The sequence below is a fragment of the Pararge aegeria genome, chromosome 14 (genome assembly GCF_905163445.1).
Source record: "Pararge aegeria chromosome 14, ilParAegt1.1, whole genome shotgun sequence".
Taxonomy (NCBI): domain Eukaryota; kingdom Metazoa; phylum Arthropoda; class Insecta; order Lepidoptera; family Nymphalidae; genus Pararge; species Pararge aegeria.
Genome location: NC_053193.1, coordinates 11,435,720 through 11,454,662, shown reverse-complemented (window position 1 = coordinate 11,454,662; position 18,943 = coordinate 11,435,720). Strand labels below are relative to the sequence as shown.

At 35.3% G+C, this 18,943-nt stretch overlaps 1 protein-coding gene across 1 annotated transcript in view; it reads right to left on the bottom strand.

The window, feature by feature from the left end:
- Nucleotides 1–4,113: 4,113 nt before the first annotated feature.
- The window catches only part of LOC120629098 (pro-resilin), a 31,722-nt gene continuing 16,892 nt past the window's right edge, over nucleotides 4,114–18,943 (bottom strand). Inside the window, exons 2-6 of the mRNA XM_039897858.1 lie at nucleotides 15,902–15,969; nucleotides 11,664–11,798; nucleotides 9,041–9,688; nucleotides 8,803–8,914; nucleotides 4,114–4,284 (exon numbers count right to left, since the gene is read on the bottom strand). Coding sequence (XP_039753792.1) covers nucleotides 4,224–4,284; nucleotides 8,803–8,914; nucleotides 9,041–9,688; nucleotides 11,664–11,798; nucleotides 15,902–15,969 — 1,024 coding nt within the window. The 3' untranslated portion in view covers nucleotides 4,114–4,223. The remainder of the gene's footprint in view (nucleotides 4,285–8,802; nucleotides 8,915–9,040; nucleotides 9,689–11,663; nucleotides 11,799–15,901; nucleotides 15,970–18,943) is intronic.

The window sequence follows — 18,943 nt, the reverse complement described above, 5'->3', positions numbered from 1 at the left end:
ATAGTTGTAATAAACCAGCTCAAAATATTCACGGAAAATAGACGACACGTATTCTATCATACTTACATGTGCAGAGACGTACCTATACCTACCTCAAGGGGCCCGTGCAAAATAGAACGAGGCCCGTAAAAAAAATGATTGGTGCCTTTGGAAATATCGGATGGAAACCTCCCGCAAATAGGAAAATCAACATAAGTAATAGTAGTTTATTTTTAATGAACGCTCAAAGTACTTAAAAACTTGTTAATGTTGATCAGATTAGAGTTAGGTACATAATTGAAAGGAATGAATAACAAACCTAATAAGCTATATTTTATTTTTAATAAGTAATGATAAGATCCTCTTTCTGCCTAAGATTGCACACCTCTAGGTTCGGGCCATCACGATCCACTGGCATCTACGGCCCCGGGACGCGTGATATTTTGCTCATTTCGCCGCCCTATTTTAACGTCACTGTACATGTTTTAACGTTTGAACTTTTTGTATTATTTTAAAACCAAATTTACGTGGTAATTATTATTATATTTTAAATTATAATAATATTAAAAAAAAATTGATATTTTCTATACTAGGCTACTTATTTATTTTAACACACATCTGTACCCCTAGTACGACTTAATAATAGAACAGAAACGAAATTGACTGCGTCATTAAACATCGACCATCAGTTTACTAGAAGTGTAAACTCTAACATGAATGAAACGTAACGCATTTATATTTCTAAAATTGATTTAAATTAATGATCTACTTTAATTATACAGTTCTACTGTAATAATTTAACGTGCAACCTTATATGTATATTATATTGTCATGTAATTTTTGGAATATTTTTAAACATATTAAACTCTTAAGTATATGATACTTAAACTTTTATTACTAAAACAATTTAAAAACTGGTGCAAACGATTTGGAATTTGTCCTATGAGGGTTCTAATTTTTCTATATTTAGGCTTCTTTTTTATGTAAAAACTTATACTAATTCCTTGTACGAGTTCTAATAGTCATCAAAATACGATATCTAATTCATCCATAAATGTTTTATAAGCAAGTCGCAATTTTGTGGACTAGAAATGCATTCCAGTGTACGAATTTCAAGGAGCTTGAGTACAATTTTTAAATTATCAACTAGATGTCTGAACTTGTACTAAGGTACATAATATTTAAGGGTAGAAAATATGAATAATGGGCTAATATTATATTTTAGAGTTGTACGGGTATTTTATACTTAATGGGTTATTAGTGTTAAGCTAGTTGCTTCAATCATTCCGCCAACATAACAACCTTATTTGCCTTACAATAGCCAAGATACAATGCCAAAGTTGTAGAGAAATAGAGCCCAGTCTTAGAACATGATTTGCTCGCTCGCAATCGAGGATTCGTTTAAGAGTTATGTGATTTCTTGACCATCAGAGTGATATGGCTCTTATTCACATTGTGTTAAAGCTCAAATTTGACTACCATTCTTACGCTCAGGCTTTTGTTAAAACGAGTGACTTGCGAGCGAGTTTATCTTGTACTGAGGCTACATATGTTTTACAACTCACGACATTTATGTTCTTCTACACATTCCTTTTGCGCATTTATTGTCTCCTTTAGATGCGGCTACACTGATAGGCGACTTATGCCCGTTTTCACTAACGCAATGCCCAAGTGAGTAACGCTTAATAAACGAAGATTCCTAGGCATACCTTTCGCCAAACGATTTTCGCTAGGCAACTCGTATAACCTACCTTGTGTATGGATCTTGCCAGAAGATGTGGTATTTTGTGTTATGATTTTCATATTTCACATTTCTCGTATGCTAAATGCATAGGGTATAAAAAAATAACCGTTTGACTTGACACATCTGTCAAGTGTCCTGTGTCAGTTTTCGAGTCCCCTTGGCTATACGATCTGCCGAATCGGTGTCGAAACTTTTGACGGCGCTTAAGAGTTCTTAAAAACTTTTTTTTGCTTTAGGAATTACCAAAATCCGATTAAGACGATTCCTACGTTTAGTGTAAACGGGCATTAGGCCGGTAGCATATACGACACGTGTTAAGTAAAACTAAGTCATAATAGTAAAAATATTGTATACTTACTCTACTCTTGTGTTCGTGTGCACCAAGGTCATAACTTAGCATTATCAATAGGATTTCCATCTTGTTTTTGCAGCGTGCCACTAGTAATAAGTAACATTAAGACAAAGCATATTTTAGCCCTATCGGAACTAAAACAGGTAGTACGTATGTTTTTTTTATTATACGAAGACTCTTTTGGCATTTCGATATACGGAATTTATTTATATATTAAGGACACTAACAACTTACAGTAATAAACTTGTACAATTTTCTACACTTATATGTAGATCAATAACAAGTGACCATGACATTCACAAAAAAACAAATGATAATGACATGTAAACACAGTAAAAATAATAACGGAATCAAGATTATATTTCAATTTCGTTACACTTCTAATATTAGTAGTAGCGCTTTCTTGTGACAGTAATCTATATACACTCGTATTAGATAGAGCGGTGGTACTTTACAGTAGACAGTTCTGTTTTATTGACGCATACAAAGCTTCAATGTTTAATTTCGAACACTTACAGATTATTGCGTGGAAAAGAACTTCGTATGATAAAAAATACAATACTAATTTTATTATAATAAGATGCCATGGGCTTGGCTGGATGGGGGGCTGTTAGTTTTGGATCTATGAACCTACAAAACTTAATTAAATGAACGTTTTCTAGTAAACAAACACACTACTTTATGAAAATTTGCCAGTTGTATGGAAATGTCATTCATTTTGGTACATTCGTTAAGTTTGTTAACTTTTAGACTAATGACTTACGGGCGATCCCGGTTTGGCTTATCAAACTTCACTTTGCGGTAACGCAAATCTGTCAAATTTGTATGGAGTAGTCAAATTTTAAAGTTTTGTCATATCAAATGAGACATTGACGTTAACCTGAATGTAAAGTTTGTTTACATGAAAACTGTCACTGATATTATTGGACTACTCTGCCCCCGTGATTCTGTAACTTTTTTTGACGAGACTGTGACCTGTCATGTATACAGGTTTGCGAAATTGTCATAGCAAATGCGGGTCACTAAATACAAATCCTTACAGAATCAGCCCTTTGTCGATTAAGATAGTCGCGCACTAAGTGGCCACATCTTGCTCGTAGCTGCAATCATGGTCGCATATCTGGAACTGGCAAGAGTACTGCCCTTTATCAGAGTTAACTATCTGTATATTATCGTAAACGCTTTTGAAAACAAAAGACGAATGGGTTTTTCTACGATATACCAATTTTTGAAAGCCCTAAAGATAATACAATATAGTAAACTTGGTTAATAAAGCAGGTCGTAACTAGCCGGTCGTTGGCACTTTTATTGGCCGCACCAACTAGAAATTCGAACGACACGTTTTGCATCAAGTTTGTGTATCGTATTACCATGCTCTACTTGAAAGCTACGACAATCGCCCGAAGTCCAGGCTGCTTAGTGCGCGATGCCTTTAGTATATGAATGTCTTTTTTAATCTTTATAATAATTATTGTACTCAATTTGTAATGATCTGATATATTAAACTTTTGAATGGCAAATGTCTCTTTTATTTCTATATATAACCTTTATTAAAAACTATGTTAAGTATAAGTTAAATAAGTGGATAAGACGACAATTATAGGTAAGTGAAGACAAACTGCAAAGAAAACAATAATTCATAGTGCATAATACTGTAACGTTAGATATACTTCATGTCAAGGCATAGAACGGCGTAGTAGGAACAATTACAAACCTTCGTCCGGTTGAAGAGTACTGGTCTTACACTTACATACAGAGCACGTTCCCTGCTCGCGGAGTCCTCGCTCCGCCACAACCGTTATAATTTTCACAGGTTGGCTAATTAGCCAAGTTTCAACGTATTTGTAATGCGCGTACAATTTATCGGAAGTCTTTTCTCTTAAATCATCATTTTGAGAAACATTTATATTTAACACGGAATGTGTTCTTCGGTGGACTGACTTCAATAGATCTGTTTTGAACATACTAAAAACATCTTTTGTAGGTTTGGGTACGTACCTTTATTCAGCTCGGCTTGTCGAAACAATAAAACAAAATAAACTATAAAATACATATATTTATTTTAAATGAATATCCCGAGTAACAAACAACATTAACGTTATAGCATCTTATTAATTAATATATATTATATGTAAATATGTAATCTCGTTATGCATTTATCACGTTCTTGATGTATAGGTGAGTCAGGTACGATAAAATCACTGTGACGCTGAAATAAGAAACGATATCCGTGTAATAAAGCTTATTTTATGTAATGGCACTACTAAAAGATGACTTAGTTTAGACGCCTAAACCTTAAACATATCTAAATATTACTGATTTAGTCCCATAGCTAGATCAAACATCGACAGCTTTAAAATAACTATACCAATTTTTATTTTACGTAGATATTTCATATACCTAAGTATATACAGACAATATTAGAGTGCTATCGTACGTAAATTCATATGTACTGGGAAAAGATCTTATTATACTGGGAGGCTATAGCTATTGGAGGTGTGTAAAAATGTGTGACCGAATTTTATCAATTGAAGCAAGCATCTCAGCTTCCAAATCAATACAACGTTACCAAAAACTGTATTGGTCAATTCTCTTTTTATTTAACTTGCCTTATCCCCCTATTGACCGTAATACGATAAATTAACTTCAGACTTTTATTTCTGTGTAAATGGAGATTTAGCGAAGTTACAAACATTATTTCACAGCCGACTGGCGCAGTGGGCAGCGACCCTGCTTTCTGAGTCCAAGGCCGTGGGTTCGATTCCCACAACTGGAAAATGTTTGTGTGATGAGCATAAGTGTTTTTCAGTGTCTGGGTGTTAATATGTATTTTCTAAGTATTTATGTATATATAATTCATAAAAATATTCATCAGTCAATTTAGTACACTTTAGTAGCTACGCTTACTTTGGGGCTAGGAGGCGATGTGTGTGCTGTCGTAGTATATTAATTTATTTTATTATTTATTAGAAAAATTGTTAAGATTACTTTTAAAGGTACCGCATTTTACCGATTTATGGGTTATATTTCAATGCTCAAGAAAACTATATTAGTTGAGCATGGGATAACTAAAAAGGAAAGAAACCCCATCGTATTAACTTAGGTAAAGTTAAGGCATAAATAAACCTATGTACCTACCCAATTTAGGCTCTGTCTTTGTAACCTGATGCTGAAGACTACACGACCGATTAAGGGATCAATACAATTTAGAAATTAACGCTGATCTAGCTAGATCTATAACCGACAACAAAAGTTTTAACTTTATGGTTTTTTCAATATTTTAACAGATTGTAGATAGAAAGGTAAACACATAAATTACACAGTTTCGTCCGAACCAACACAAATATTGGTATACAAAGTCGGTTTTATTACCAAAGAAAACTTTTGGGAAAAGTTACTTAAGGTTGTAAAGGGTAACGGCGAATTATATGAAATATACTGACAAAATATGCTATTATATTGAAATTGTAATGATAAACTCATAAAAATGCTATTATAAATATAGTATTGAATTTTCTACAAAATAGTACATTTATCTGTAAATAAATGTCTTCGGTAATATTTGTTTTCTGCCGGTTAAACCAATACATCGTTGATAGGTCGATATATTTTTGTTATATACTTACAACGAATGCCAGTCCTCAAATCTTACACAATCAACTCCCTTTAGGGTCTACTTTATAATATTTATAAGTGTGCAAAATGACCTACATCCTAGAAAAACCTCATAGTGCATTCATAAGTTTGAGTAGAGTATTTAAATATAGGAACTTTATAATTATAATAATCTCGTACCTACTTGTATAAAACACTGAGTAAACTTAATACGAGCGAGTTTTCCTCATAGGAATTTTCTACTCATTATTCTAATTATTGTTTAGCACGCACGCTTATTTATATATGCCATATAAGTCGATTATAATTATTTGCTTGTGACATCGGAAATATAACAAAAATTCAAAAAGAGTTAGTATTATTAGCATCACATTTGGCAATTTTTGTTTGAGTGTGTATGTAAACTCAGCTTTATTTTGTCATAAAAAGAGCCGATAAGCGAGGGAGAAGGAAAGCGTTCTACAGATACAAGCATATCCATCTACGTGTTTCACCAATTGTATCTATTAAGGCGCGCAGAATAATACACATAAGTACCTAATTATTTTGCATTCAAGAAGTGAAATGTAGATTTAAAAAAAAAACTGTGCCACACGTTAGCACTTAAATATAGGTAATCTAACTTGAAGCATAATTCTATTCAAAGTTTTTATTATTATTATAAGTAAAAATTTTATTCTACAACTTAGTCCTGAGAGCAACACTTTAAAGAAATAACCATTCAAAATACGCACGTAGTGACGAGTTCATCAGCTGTGTTTACATTTAAGGGCTAATTGGGTCACGGATAACTATGGACACAACAAAAAGGTTATTTACGTTCGTAGATGTTAATAAAAATAATTATTTATGCACGCTTAAACGTGTAGATGTGATTGTCATTATAATAACTTTTTAAAGTATTTTTTTTATGGTACTTGATAGAAAAATGTAGATATTCTATAAATTATTATCATTTCTCTAGTCATTTTTACGGGAAGCGTTCGAGTTAACATTTTTTAACTAGCCTTTTATAATATATTTTTGCAGTCAATTAAATACTTTTTGTCTTGTAACGACGCTAAATACCAAAGTTTAGTAACTTTGGTATTTAATGTCGTTACATTACTACTATTGTCGAAGAATATACAACGATACCTCATTTAATAATATCTTCCAACTCGTATTCTGCTACTAGGTATACATGCTGTGTTATAGAATTGGGAGCCTATAAATACAGATCTACTTATGCCCGACACACATTATTGTACTTTAATCTCGAGAAGCGAAGCGCTTTACTTGTGGTCTTGGCTAACCGATATTTTTGATAATGCAGTCTAAGATTTCTTTCGAATTCTTTCCTTTTTTTTTCGTTAATTAGTTTAACAGCCATTAAAAAAGAAATATCAGTAATATCGGTTTATACTTTTTAACGAAGCGAAGTAAAATAAAAAAATCTCTATTTAACCGGATAAACCACAAAACCGAAAGCTCGACCTAAATAATGTCTGGTTAATGACCGAGCCCTGGTTCTCAGTACCTAACCGAGACACAGGCGTAGCAGGCGAACATAACAATATTACTAGTACTAGGCGCATATTGCCAGACTCGTTTAAAAGTAAAGCACCCTTCGCTTCGTGATTTGAAAGTAGGTGGGTGTACCCATTATCTGGGTTAAAAATGAGACATGGATTTTGTTGCGCGAGTTAAAACAGTAGCCTCAGTCCAAGATTTCCTGGCTCAAAATCGAGGAGTCGTTTTCCAATATCAGATACTCTATCTTAATATCACTCTTTCTAGAGCAGCAAATCCTGTAATTCTGTTTTTGATTTTACAAAAGTTCTGTCAAAAGCCTGAGCTAAAGAATTGTAGGCAAATTTGAACTTTAGTGCGATTCAAATAAGATCAATTTTAATCAGTTGTTCAAGTCTTTACACACTCGGAAACGACTATTCGATTTACTCTTTTTCTCTTCGCAAGCAAATCTTGTACTAAGGCTACTGAGTGCTAGTTCTGTATGACGTGAATAGCACGCGCGAAACTCATTTTGTGACGTCATAAATTGCAGATGAGAAATTAGGAAGGAGATTTCGATTGCCATATAGAATTAGGAATCTGAATACCACCAGCCTATTGTTATGATTGGCATTTGAGATTCATTAGCTACGAGATTGTCAAAATAAAAAAAATGCGTCTTAACAGAAATTCATGCAAGCTTTGCCAAAAAAAAGTTATTGTTTTGGTAGTATCTATTAATTAAATTGTGTCTTTTGTTTTTTTTTTACAATACATTTATGGATGATTAAGAAGAATCATTATTGTTTACCATAAAGATCTTAAAGTATTGTGTTAAAATAGTTAAATATTAATAAGTATAGGTAGAAAACGAAAATTAGTATTTTTATTACATTTTCCTTCATGTTAAAGCGACAAAAAATTAAGTTAATAGAGTATTTTAATCATATTTAAAAAAAGCAGCAAAAAATTCGAGATTGACATAATAGAGCCGAACAATGCAGTCCACTAAAGCTGTTTTTTTTTTTTTAATATATGACCAGCTTCAGATATAGCTCACAGCTTATACTAGTCAGATACTGCTATCAGGTGTGATGGTAAAAGCTGTACGCCTAAAAGATGCCAGTTTACTTTAGATTTCATGGCACCAAACTACAAATGTCAGAGAAAACTAAGGCGGAAAGCCAATCAATCATATATCAAAAACAAGAAATTATAGTATGCGAAATGTACTTGGTTCTAAAACGGATTCAAATAATAAACTTGACATAAAGTCGAAATAATTAGGCAGCGTTTTTCTACCTTCTGATTATCATAATTAGAAAGGTGCTATTTGAAGCGTACCAAAACAATGCATAATAATTCTCACGTTTATTAATTATGCCAGCAGTTCGGCTCTACAATTCGAATCAACTTTTATAAATCCTCTACCTAAGCAAATCATAATTCTGTCAAAAGTATAAATTCTAGTGTATACATTTTATTACAATATGTACAATCAAATAAAGTAAAATAATAATAGGAAGTGCCTTTACACCAGCAGTGCTCATGCAAAGAATTTGATAACACCAATATAAGCCACAGCGCTAGAGGTTAGTCTTTTTGCGGTAAAATTTACCTAACATTCCATCCATAGTAAGCCGGCTTCCTCGTAGTGGCTAGATTGTGCTGGGCGTAATTTGGCCTTACATTTCTATTCTGGGATGGCTGTTGGTTTGTAGGCTGATTCCCTGATGGACAATTTTAGTGATTAGAACCCCTGGAATTAGAGCTATAGGAGTTGTAATTTGGATTCTCCATTATGGGTCTAGTGTTAAAAAGTCCGTTCAAACCGCCACCGTTTTTGGACAAATTACCGAGTATGTTTCCAAAGATGTTAGACAATCCCGCGCCGCCCTGAGGAGTGCTACCTCCATGGCTGTTGCTACCAAAGTTGTTTAGTGTGCCTAATATGCTGTCGAGGGGTCCTTTTCCAGCGGTGTTTGAGCTGGAGCCGAAAGGGCTCGAGCCTCCCGTATTAGATCCATGGCCACCGGCGAAGTTGCTTAAAGTGTTGAATATGTTGTCCAGGGCACTTTTTCCGCCGCTGCCTGAGCTTGGGCTGTAGGGGTTTGATCCTCCTCTGTTGGAGGAACCTCCGTAGGGGGAGTTTCCACCGTATGGAGATGAACCCCCATATGGTGAACCACCAGGGTTGCTGCCGCCGTATGGGGAATTGCCACCGCTACCTCCGTAAGGAGAAGATCCGCCATACGGGGAATTACCGCCGTATGGGGAGCTACCACCGTAAGGAGCGCTTCCGCCATATGGCGAATTACCACCATGCGATGAACTGCCGCCACCGTAAGGTGAGTTGTCATATGGTGAATTTGCGCCGTAAGGGGAGCCGTGGGTGTTTTGTGGGGGTGCGGGTGCAGGATAGCTGGGTGGCGAATCAAAGTTTCTGGTGGGGGTTTGAGGAGCAGGTTTTGGGACGGACGGTTGCGCTGGTTCTGAGTGTGAACCTGAAAAAGGAAAAAATTGTTTTATAATCTCTTTTGCCAGGCAACGATCGCTTTTATAAGGGAGTCAATAATTGTGTTGTACAGCTATGTGACGTTTGTACATTAATAAAGTATATTGTGTATTTTGTGTACAGTAAAGTATCCTGCTTCTATGTTCACTCCCAAAGTCAAAGTCAAAGTCAAAGTCAAAAATATCTTTATTCAAGTAGGCCCATTGGTGGCACTTTTGATGCGTACATAAGAATTACACGGTAGTGAGATGATGGCGATAACCACATTCGTAGACTAAAAACTAAAGCTACGAGGGTTCCAAACGCGTGCTGGCCTAAGAAGTCCACAACAAACTTAGCCGGGTGTTTTTTTTTTGTTATCGCCATCTCACAATGTCATTTTAAATTATTAGAAGAGCAACCTGGTTAGAGCAATTATTTACACCCAAGCTTTTTTATCGATTACATAGTCCTTTATACTATAATAGGACTTTTCTATAAGCTTACGTTTAATACAAACTTTTTAAGAGGCATCTCCAAGATGTCAATTGGTAGTTTATTATAGAATTGTATGCAATTTCCTTTGAACGAATTATGCATTTTATGTAACCTAGTAGGTTTATTGTAAGTTTATTCTTACTTCTAATGTTTAAATTATTGCAGTCATATTTTTCTTAAATTTAGAAATGTCTTTATGAACGTACATTAAATTTTCAAATATGTACTGACTATACACTGTCATTATTTTAGAATCTTTAAATTTATCTCTCAATGACTCTCTCGGACCCATTTTGTAGATCGAACGAACAGCCCTCTTCTGCAGCACGAAAATAGTGCTAATATCAGCAGCATTACCCCAAAGTAAAATTCCATATGACATAATGCTGTGAACTAAAATATACCAGTCTAGCAGTTTCTACGTCAGTCATATGGCGTATCTTCTTTACCGCATAGGCAGCAGAACTAAGCCTGTTCGATAAATTATTAACATGAGGGCCCCATTGAAGTTTAGAATCTAACGTTAGGAGAAAAACTGTCGTATCCTCCAGTTTCAGTTCCTCATTATTAAGTAGTTAGTGTCTCATAAAACTAAACTTGCCAGACAAAAACATATTAGAAAAACTATAATAATATTTAGGTAAAATTACTCAAAAATAATACTTTATCTCTAAGCGTATAAGAAAACTATACTCGAGTTTTGCTAAATATAAAAAATCTACTTTTCTTTTTAATCTATAATATACTCATAAAGAATCTCTAACTTTTTATTACATGGGTACATATAAGTATTGCTCAAAGTTCAGAAAATATCTTCGGTATTATTTTCAATTCTTAAATTTTTGAAAAGCAATTTTAGATATTAAATACCTAAGGAACCCCAGCATATATTTGGGGATTCTAAGTAGGTAGTAAGTCTCATGTGCCTGTCATTACACCAGCAACCACGTCTATCAGACCTGAACACAGCAATGACGCTGGACGGCAGAATGAAGCATGGCGGTATGGTCTCCGGACGAGCTGTCACAAAAAGATCAACTACTACTGAAAAAAGCTCCACTACTACACGAGCTGTCACAAAAATCTCAACTGCTACTGAAAAAAGCTCCACTACTACACGAGCTGTCACAAAAAAATCAACTACTAATGAAAAAAGCTCCACTACTACACGAGCTGTCACAAAAATCTCAACTACTACTGAAAAAAGCTCCACTACTACACGAGCTGTCACAAAAATCTCAACTACTACTGAAAAAAACTTAACTACTACAGGAGCTGTCACAAAAATCTCAACTACTACTGAAAAAAGCTCCACTACTACACGAGCTGTCACAAAAAGCTCAACTACTACTGACAAAAAGCTTCACTACTACACGAGCTGTCACAAAAAGATCAACTACTACTGAAAAAAGCTCCACTACTACACGAGCTGTCACAAAAAGATCAACTACTACTGACAAAAAGCTCCACTCCTACTTGTTTAGTACCTTGAACTTGCGACTTCTTCTTGCATGTAGGGTAAGTTCCACAATTGGAAGTCTGTCCGTATGAGCATTGGTCTTCAGCTAGAACGCACACTTCGCTGTTGAGGCATCCGATGTCCTTGCATGATCGTCCGTATTCTGTAATGGGGAAATTGTGATAAATATTGATACAACATGCTTTTGAAGTTTTTTTTATGTTTACGTATGTTTCTTTATTTGTAATCGATATACTCTGAACCTACTGATTTTCATAATTATTGCATATCGTTAGCTGTTGCCCACGTACTTGGTCCGCGTTACTACGATTTTATACAAATCCCGTGGGAACCGTTAGTTTTCCTGGGATAAGAAGTAGCCTATGTTACTCTTTCAAGTGACTTGGTTAGGGCGTGAAGGAAAGACAAACAAACAAACACTTTCGACTTTATAATAATAGGTTACACATAAACCGACGGACATGACATTAACAAAACAAATCCTTTTTATACTCTGGAATCCCGCAAGAATGGGTGTTGAAATAAGGTTAATATTATAAGTGTGTGTAAAGATGTTTTTACACAACTCGCTCGAAAATGCCTTGTTACATAGCCTAGTATTCAAAGTTTAAGTACGTCAAAACATCCTATAGGCTTAGCGGTAAGTATTGTAAGGGTTTTTATGAATTGAATAAGGATCATCGCGCACGGCGTATCTACATAAAATCCGTTAATCTAATTCTAAAACTGATATCTCGTTCTAACGTATGATGTCGTCCCTGTCACCCACCAGGGTCTGTAAAGCGCGAACTATATAGTATAGATTGTTAATTAAATCTCTGTGCTCAGTGAAGAGCAATCGTGAGGAACCCGCATTCTTGAGAAATCCTTCTGATTCAACCACAACCCATGGGCTAGAAGACAAAAATTATATCCGCTGACAAGGGATATAATTAACGTATCCACCTGCTAAAGTACGGGAACATAGAGATAGGAGAAGTTTACCCCCCTTTTACAGACAGTGGCGGTACTACCATACAAGCCGAAAAGCCGGGCTTGCGTTACTATAAATATCTCTTTTAAATTTTTCTCGACTATTTCGAAATGAAATTAACAAAATAATTAAAACTTGATAGCAATGAGGATATAAATACAATGTTATTGTGTTCATCACGCGTGTTATTGTTTGCGTTACAGCTAGTTGACACTTGACAGATTCATTATTATTGATTAGTAAGTACTTAGTTAGAAGTTTATTATTGTTTTTTTGAGTTGAATAGTGCATTTTACTGGTTTGTTTTCTTAATAATTATAGTAAATATTGTTAAATATGAGCTCAATTTGTGTGCAAATTGTTTCTGTGGCGAAATCAAAAAATAATTGGCGAACAACAGGTAAATTTTTGCATATTTTTTTTCTAATGAAAATAATGGTTGGAACGCGGCTGGTTACGACATAAATTACCAGGCATCATAAGAATTAAAGAGAACAGAACTCAAAGAAACACTTGGGATTACTAAGATTACTTTTTAATTTTGGCAAACATTGCATAGAAACTTCTTTATCATAATTCGCATGCTGACCCTAACCGTAGTGTTTTTCAAAGATTTGTTGATATGGTTTGTCATTTAGCACAACAAGAATGGTGACGAGTTAAATTTGTCCTTTAGGTAACTGGGCTTGCTCGAATTCAAAACCCTAGGAACGCCACTGTACACACATATCATTTGGATATTATTTCCACTTGTGCGCTAGTGCCCTGAGAGTTGATAAAGCTGAGGGTGCAGATACATTTTTATCCATTCCCCGGGGAGATAGTTGTCTCCTACCCATGCTAGCCGTGCTGATCGTGGGAGAAGAACCGTGTGGGCCGGTATTGGGATGATGATATGTAACGCATATTTATCATTCTTTGCATTAAAACATAGGGGACTTTTGGCCACAAAAAATAAACAATTCCTCAAGAATTCACAGATTGCACGCACGCGAGCAAAGTTGCAGGTGGAATCTAGTTATGATTATAGAATTTATAGTAATGAAATAGTCATAGAAATACCGAATAAGTAGATAGCGTAAAGAATTATTACCGGCTATAAAATTTGTATCAATAAAAATAAGATGCCTCGCTCATGAAAATGTTTTTAAGTGCGAGTGCGGGAAAGTAGGAAATGTTGGTACGAACAGAATTTGCGACTCTGCATGCGCGACTTTAGGGGCAATAAAAAGATATAAAAAGCGCCATAAGGTCGAATCATAACTCATTGTTTCGTTATACGGGTATATCATGGCGTTGGGTTTATGTACACATTACGTAATGGATTTGATGGAAAAGATATCCTGCGGAAATCTTTGAAGATTGTACGTTCGTGGAATGTGGGAGCCGCTTGTTTGACTGGGCTAAAAAGTATCTCATGCCCGGCTCCAGGATGACTGATATTTCTATGCAAAATCTCCTCTACATCGGTTAAGTTGTTGCCTTGCGCATAACTTCGCAAAAACAATTTTTTTATTCTAGCGCAGATTATAAACGATATCTTTTTATAATCTTCAAACTATAGTCTAGTTACCTACCTACTTTTTTTGCATCATCATCATCATATCAACCCAATACCACAATGAAAAGGGTTTTAGACCGTAGTCCGCCACGCTGCCCAGTGCGGATTAGTGGATTTCACATGCCACACGTGTGGCCTTTTGTGACATCCCTGAGTTCGTGTCGTATGTCGACTATTTACACATACCTCTCAGTTATTGTAATTATTTCTTATTGTGTAGATACAAGCAGTAGAGCAAATTTCATAGGAAACTTTAAAGCTTCATCGAGAGCTGTTTATTTGGTTAAATAATTAATTAATCGCCCGATTCGAATCACTAAGTTTGTACAGAGTGACTGCTGATTCAAAACAAACTGATAGTTAGACAAGGTTTTACTTTTACTTTACATATGCAAATAGCCCACCAACTCCCATTGGACCAGTGTGGTGGGTCTATGCTTTGAAACCGTCTCACCTATGATAGGCGAGGCTTCTGCCCAGCAATCGGACGTTAATAGGCTGCGGATGATGATGATTATGAGCAAATTATATGGTTTTGTCAAATAATAAAAAAATGAACTTCTAATTTGAGTTTATAAAGAACTCGTAGAACGTACGAGTTCTTTATAACGTTCTAAAGAGAGAAGTCCACGAATTTGCACGTGGCGGACCAGTGTTATCCCTTCTCATTCTGAGAGTGCCCTGAAGGGAATACAATGAATTGGTTTACAAACGTTTTCCAATTTGTTCCGTAAATTTCGTGGTGCCATAAGAACGAAATTAGGTCATGGTCAGTAATTATTATGTTTCTCCATAGGCTGGCAAGATAGCCAACTAACATAAAGAACAGTTTATTTTACTGTTAGCAAAATACATGCGATTGATTGTGGGAGCATTAATCTATTTAAGCGCGAAGGTCAAAGTCAGAGGTCGTAACCGATATAATATACTACGCCGCAGACTGAAGTGGGTATCACGATGGTGGGTAATAACAGGAAACATTTGAGTCGATCTTTATAGTATATCCTGCCGTTTTATAATGTTTTTTTTGTACCTTGTATTGTTAACGAATGAAATAGCAGGGAGTTTATCTTGAAAAAACGTGTAAATGTGTAGAATTTTACAACAGATAAAACCAGAGGATTTCTCCTACGAAAAATTTACACCTACATATAAAATAAAAAACTTACAAAAAAATCACTAACTAACAATTTATTTTTTGTAGTATTTTTTTACTGTTTTGTTTTTTGTCAACCTGAATGACATTTTTAAATATAACTTACAAATTGAAGGACTTTTATGTATTTTTTTTTTCTGTTTAGCCTATTATTTTTCTTAGGGGTGAACATTTAAAAAATTAAGTTATATAGTCCAGATCCTATAGCTATATAGTTTTGAGAAAGGTTCTAGACTCTAAAACCTTCCTTAAAGCCGGGCTATAAACTGTAAAAAGATTTTTAGTCCTAGTGAGATTTAAAAAAATAAGTTATATACCTCAGTTTCGAACGCGTTCAAACAAAAAAACAAATTCTTATTCCGCTTTATTATTAGTATACTATAGATAATAATAATTGTTATAGCTGTGAGTTGATATGAGCAGAGGTCGTAGACTACGAAATAAGTATGTAATATAAAGCTTGGTAAGGTGAAACTAACTCGATATAAAATTTACTTCCTGATAATGAGAAGATGTGCAAAATAAGCTTTTGTGTTTCATATGAAATAAACTTACTTGAGAACCCGTCAGTGTAACACAACAACCCAAGCACCACTAAAGCCGTCCTCCAGTCCATACTTAATCTGAAAATAAAGTGCACTTTACAGCTACGTCAAGTTTAAGTATTATATGTTGGCTCATCATAGCCTTACACAAACATACTCCATGTTTAAAGTAACTGGACTTTTTTTTTTCTATAATTTAGGTAACAAGGATTATACCAAATATAACCTTAATTATTATATTTAATAGCGGTGATAGTATTGTTGTAATGACTTCAGCCTTTCTTTCGGGGGGATCAAGTTATCGGAGATATGTACGCTGTAAGAAATTCGATATCTCTGGCTTTGAAAAACCATCTTGCCTGAGAGTTCTCCATAACGTTTTCAAGGCCGGGTATGGCAAAAGGTAAGAAGGGTTTACCTATTAATTAATTTAGACTCTTAAACTCTAGTTTGGTATTAATACATTTTAACCTGATATTAGGTTTTAATAGTAATAATTGACGGGCAAAGCAGATTGCCCATGGAAAAAACTTGCCTTTACAGAGCAACGCTTCGCGGGCATGCAAGGAACACGACACACACAGCTCGATGTGGGTATAATATAAGTCTTATAGGCTTATAATATACCTACATCTATGATATTGACATTTCGGAGGCTATTTTCAATCCAACTTTTTTAAATCTAACGGCACTTAATTATTGTCAGCAAGCAAGTTGAAATGGCAATGGGCAGGCCATACTTGTCGTAGGTGCGCTTTCCGTTGGATCAGAAAAGCTCTAGAGTGGAGACCACGTAAAAGCAAGCGTAGTGTGGGACGCCCTCCAGCACGACGGACTGACGACATAAAAAGAGTGATGGGGAGTGGGTGGATGAAGAAGGCCGAGTATCGGGTGTGGTGGTGCAGTGGACGTCAGCAGGCTGAAATGATTATGAGGATGATGAAGATGAATTTGAAATAAAAAGTATATACTTAGTCATTTTTAAAGGGTATTGAAGTACTTAATTGGACGCCAAATTAATTGAGAGAACCGACTGTCACTCAAACAAAATGCTCTTTTGCAACTTAGCTAATACCTTAACTGTACCTACCTGCTCAAAGTATCACAAGTAACATTGACGAATGAAGTAAACAAAGTAACAGCACTTGAGTACACAAGCACTCAATAACTAGACAACTAAAGGTGTGCTCTGTACAATGAGTATCTTTCGTGTAGAAACTTTAGGACACCCAGAAGCATTCCGGGAGCAATTCCGCTCGAAACTATTCCCTTTAACCTTGTTACTAACTACTGTTCGAGTGAGTAAATGTTTTGCGGATTATGGCTCGTTTTCTCTATTGAATTCCGCCGAACTAGTAGTGCAGGAGTAGCGAAACAGTGATGGCATGCGAAAAAGTTTTGTTTGCTGCACAGTGAGGAACCTCGGATAGCCCACGGCTTCTTGCTCAACAGCTTATTTACAGTTCTGGTATTAAGGGTTTATTTTTGGGACCTTAGAATAATAACACTTAATCCAAGCTAGCGGGATGGAGTAGGGCCTAAACACTTCTCATTCGAATAGAAGACCCGTGCCCTGTAGTTGGCGGGTAATGAGTTATTATATATAAATAGATAATAGAGTAATATACGGATAAGAAAAAATTGCGCTAACTAGCGTGGCATTAAGTATTTTTTTTTAAAGCAATATTTCTTTAAAAACAAATACTTAACTAAAAGGTTTGTTATCCCTGTGCCAAGTAGGTATAAAGGTTATGATTTGCGTCGTATTTTCCTGGGGTCATCCAATATCGTTATTTATACAAACCTACGACCAATATTATAAATATTAAAGTGTGCCTGTCTGTTCGTTTCTTTGATCTTGCATCATATATTATTATAAATGATGATCTATTTGTGCTTTCATAATAACATTATAATTAGATAGGTTACTTTTTATGCCCGAAAGGGTCAGTGAGCCGATCCACGAAATTCAAAATAGCCTTAATAATGTTTGACTATACTGACCATGACACCATTTAGCGAAAAGGGGGGAAAAAGCTTCCAACGGACTTTTAAAAAATCAGAACAATCGCGGACGAAGTCGCGGGGACAACAATTTGGACATATTGTTGCTTAACATGGATTCCGAGGAAAATTAATATGGCTGACGTTAATCAGTAGGCACTTAGAACTTTCCTTATAATTTATTTCTTGAAAACGGGGGCGTTGGCTTACGAATATACTTTTTATAATTACCGATGTTTAGCGTGTTTTGGGGACAGCTGTTTAAGATAAGTTAAATGTTAAAGTTTTTCTTTGTTCGCGAAATATTCTTCGTTGCTAATCGGTTTCATTTGAGAAAAGCGGCGATAGCGTAGTGGTTAAAACATTGTCCTCACTTTTGGGGGAATCGATAACATTGTTATTGTGCGTCAATTATTATTATTATTACATAAAGCAAACCTAATACTGTTACTAACATTATTTTGAAAATCGAAAACAGTACATCGAGGACCTAAACCGAACATGCTAACGAAAAGACCAAGCGATGCAACGCCAATCTGAGACCTTTGTCTCTTTCAACAATCGCAAAGGCTTTAAAAGTTGCACTTCTCGTCGAGGCTGTATTGTTGCTTGATAAATGCTTAGAAACTGTATTGGAACAGTAACGTAAACGCCAAACAAAGTTAGCGTAGAGTTCCCAGCGCTGAATAAGTTATCGCATGCAGGTATTTCATCTCTACACGTCCATTACTCAGCTAAAAACTTCATTATACACTAGCTGTTGCCCGCGACTTCGTCTGCGTTTGATTTTGTTTTTTGATGTGGCATTCAATTGGCATTTAAGTATTAGGTATCGCTAAGCCATAAATGAGGGGTTTGCTGCTGTCTGCTGAGGAGTTCTGTCCTCTATCTCCAACTACATTCATCAGATCTGCACGAAGTTTTGGAAAAATTAAACACATATTATAACCTCTATATTACATAAATAATTATTTAAAACGGTTATAATTTGTCGGAGTTATGGTGTAAAATCGTCAAACACTTTCATCCCCTCTCCCAAAGGAATCAA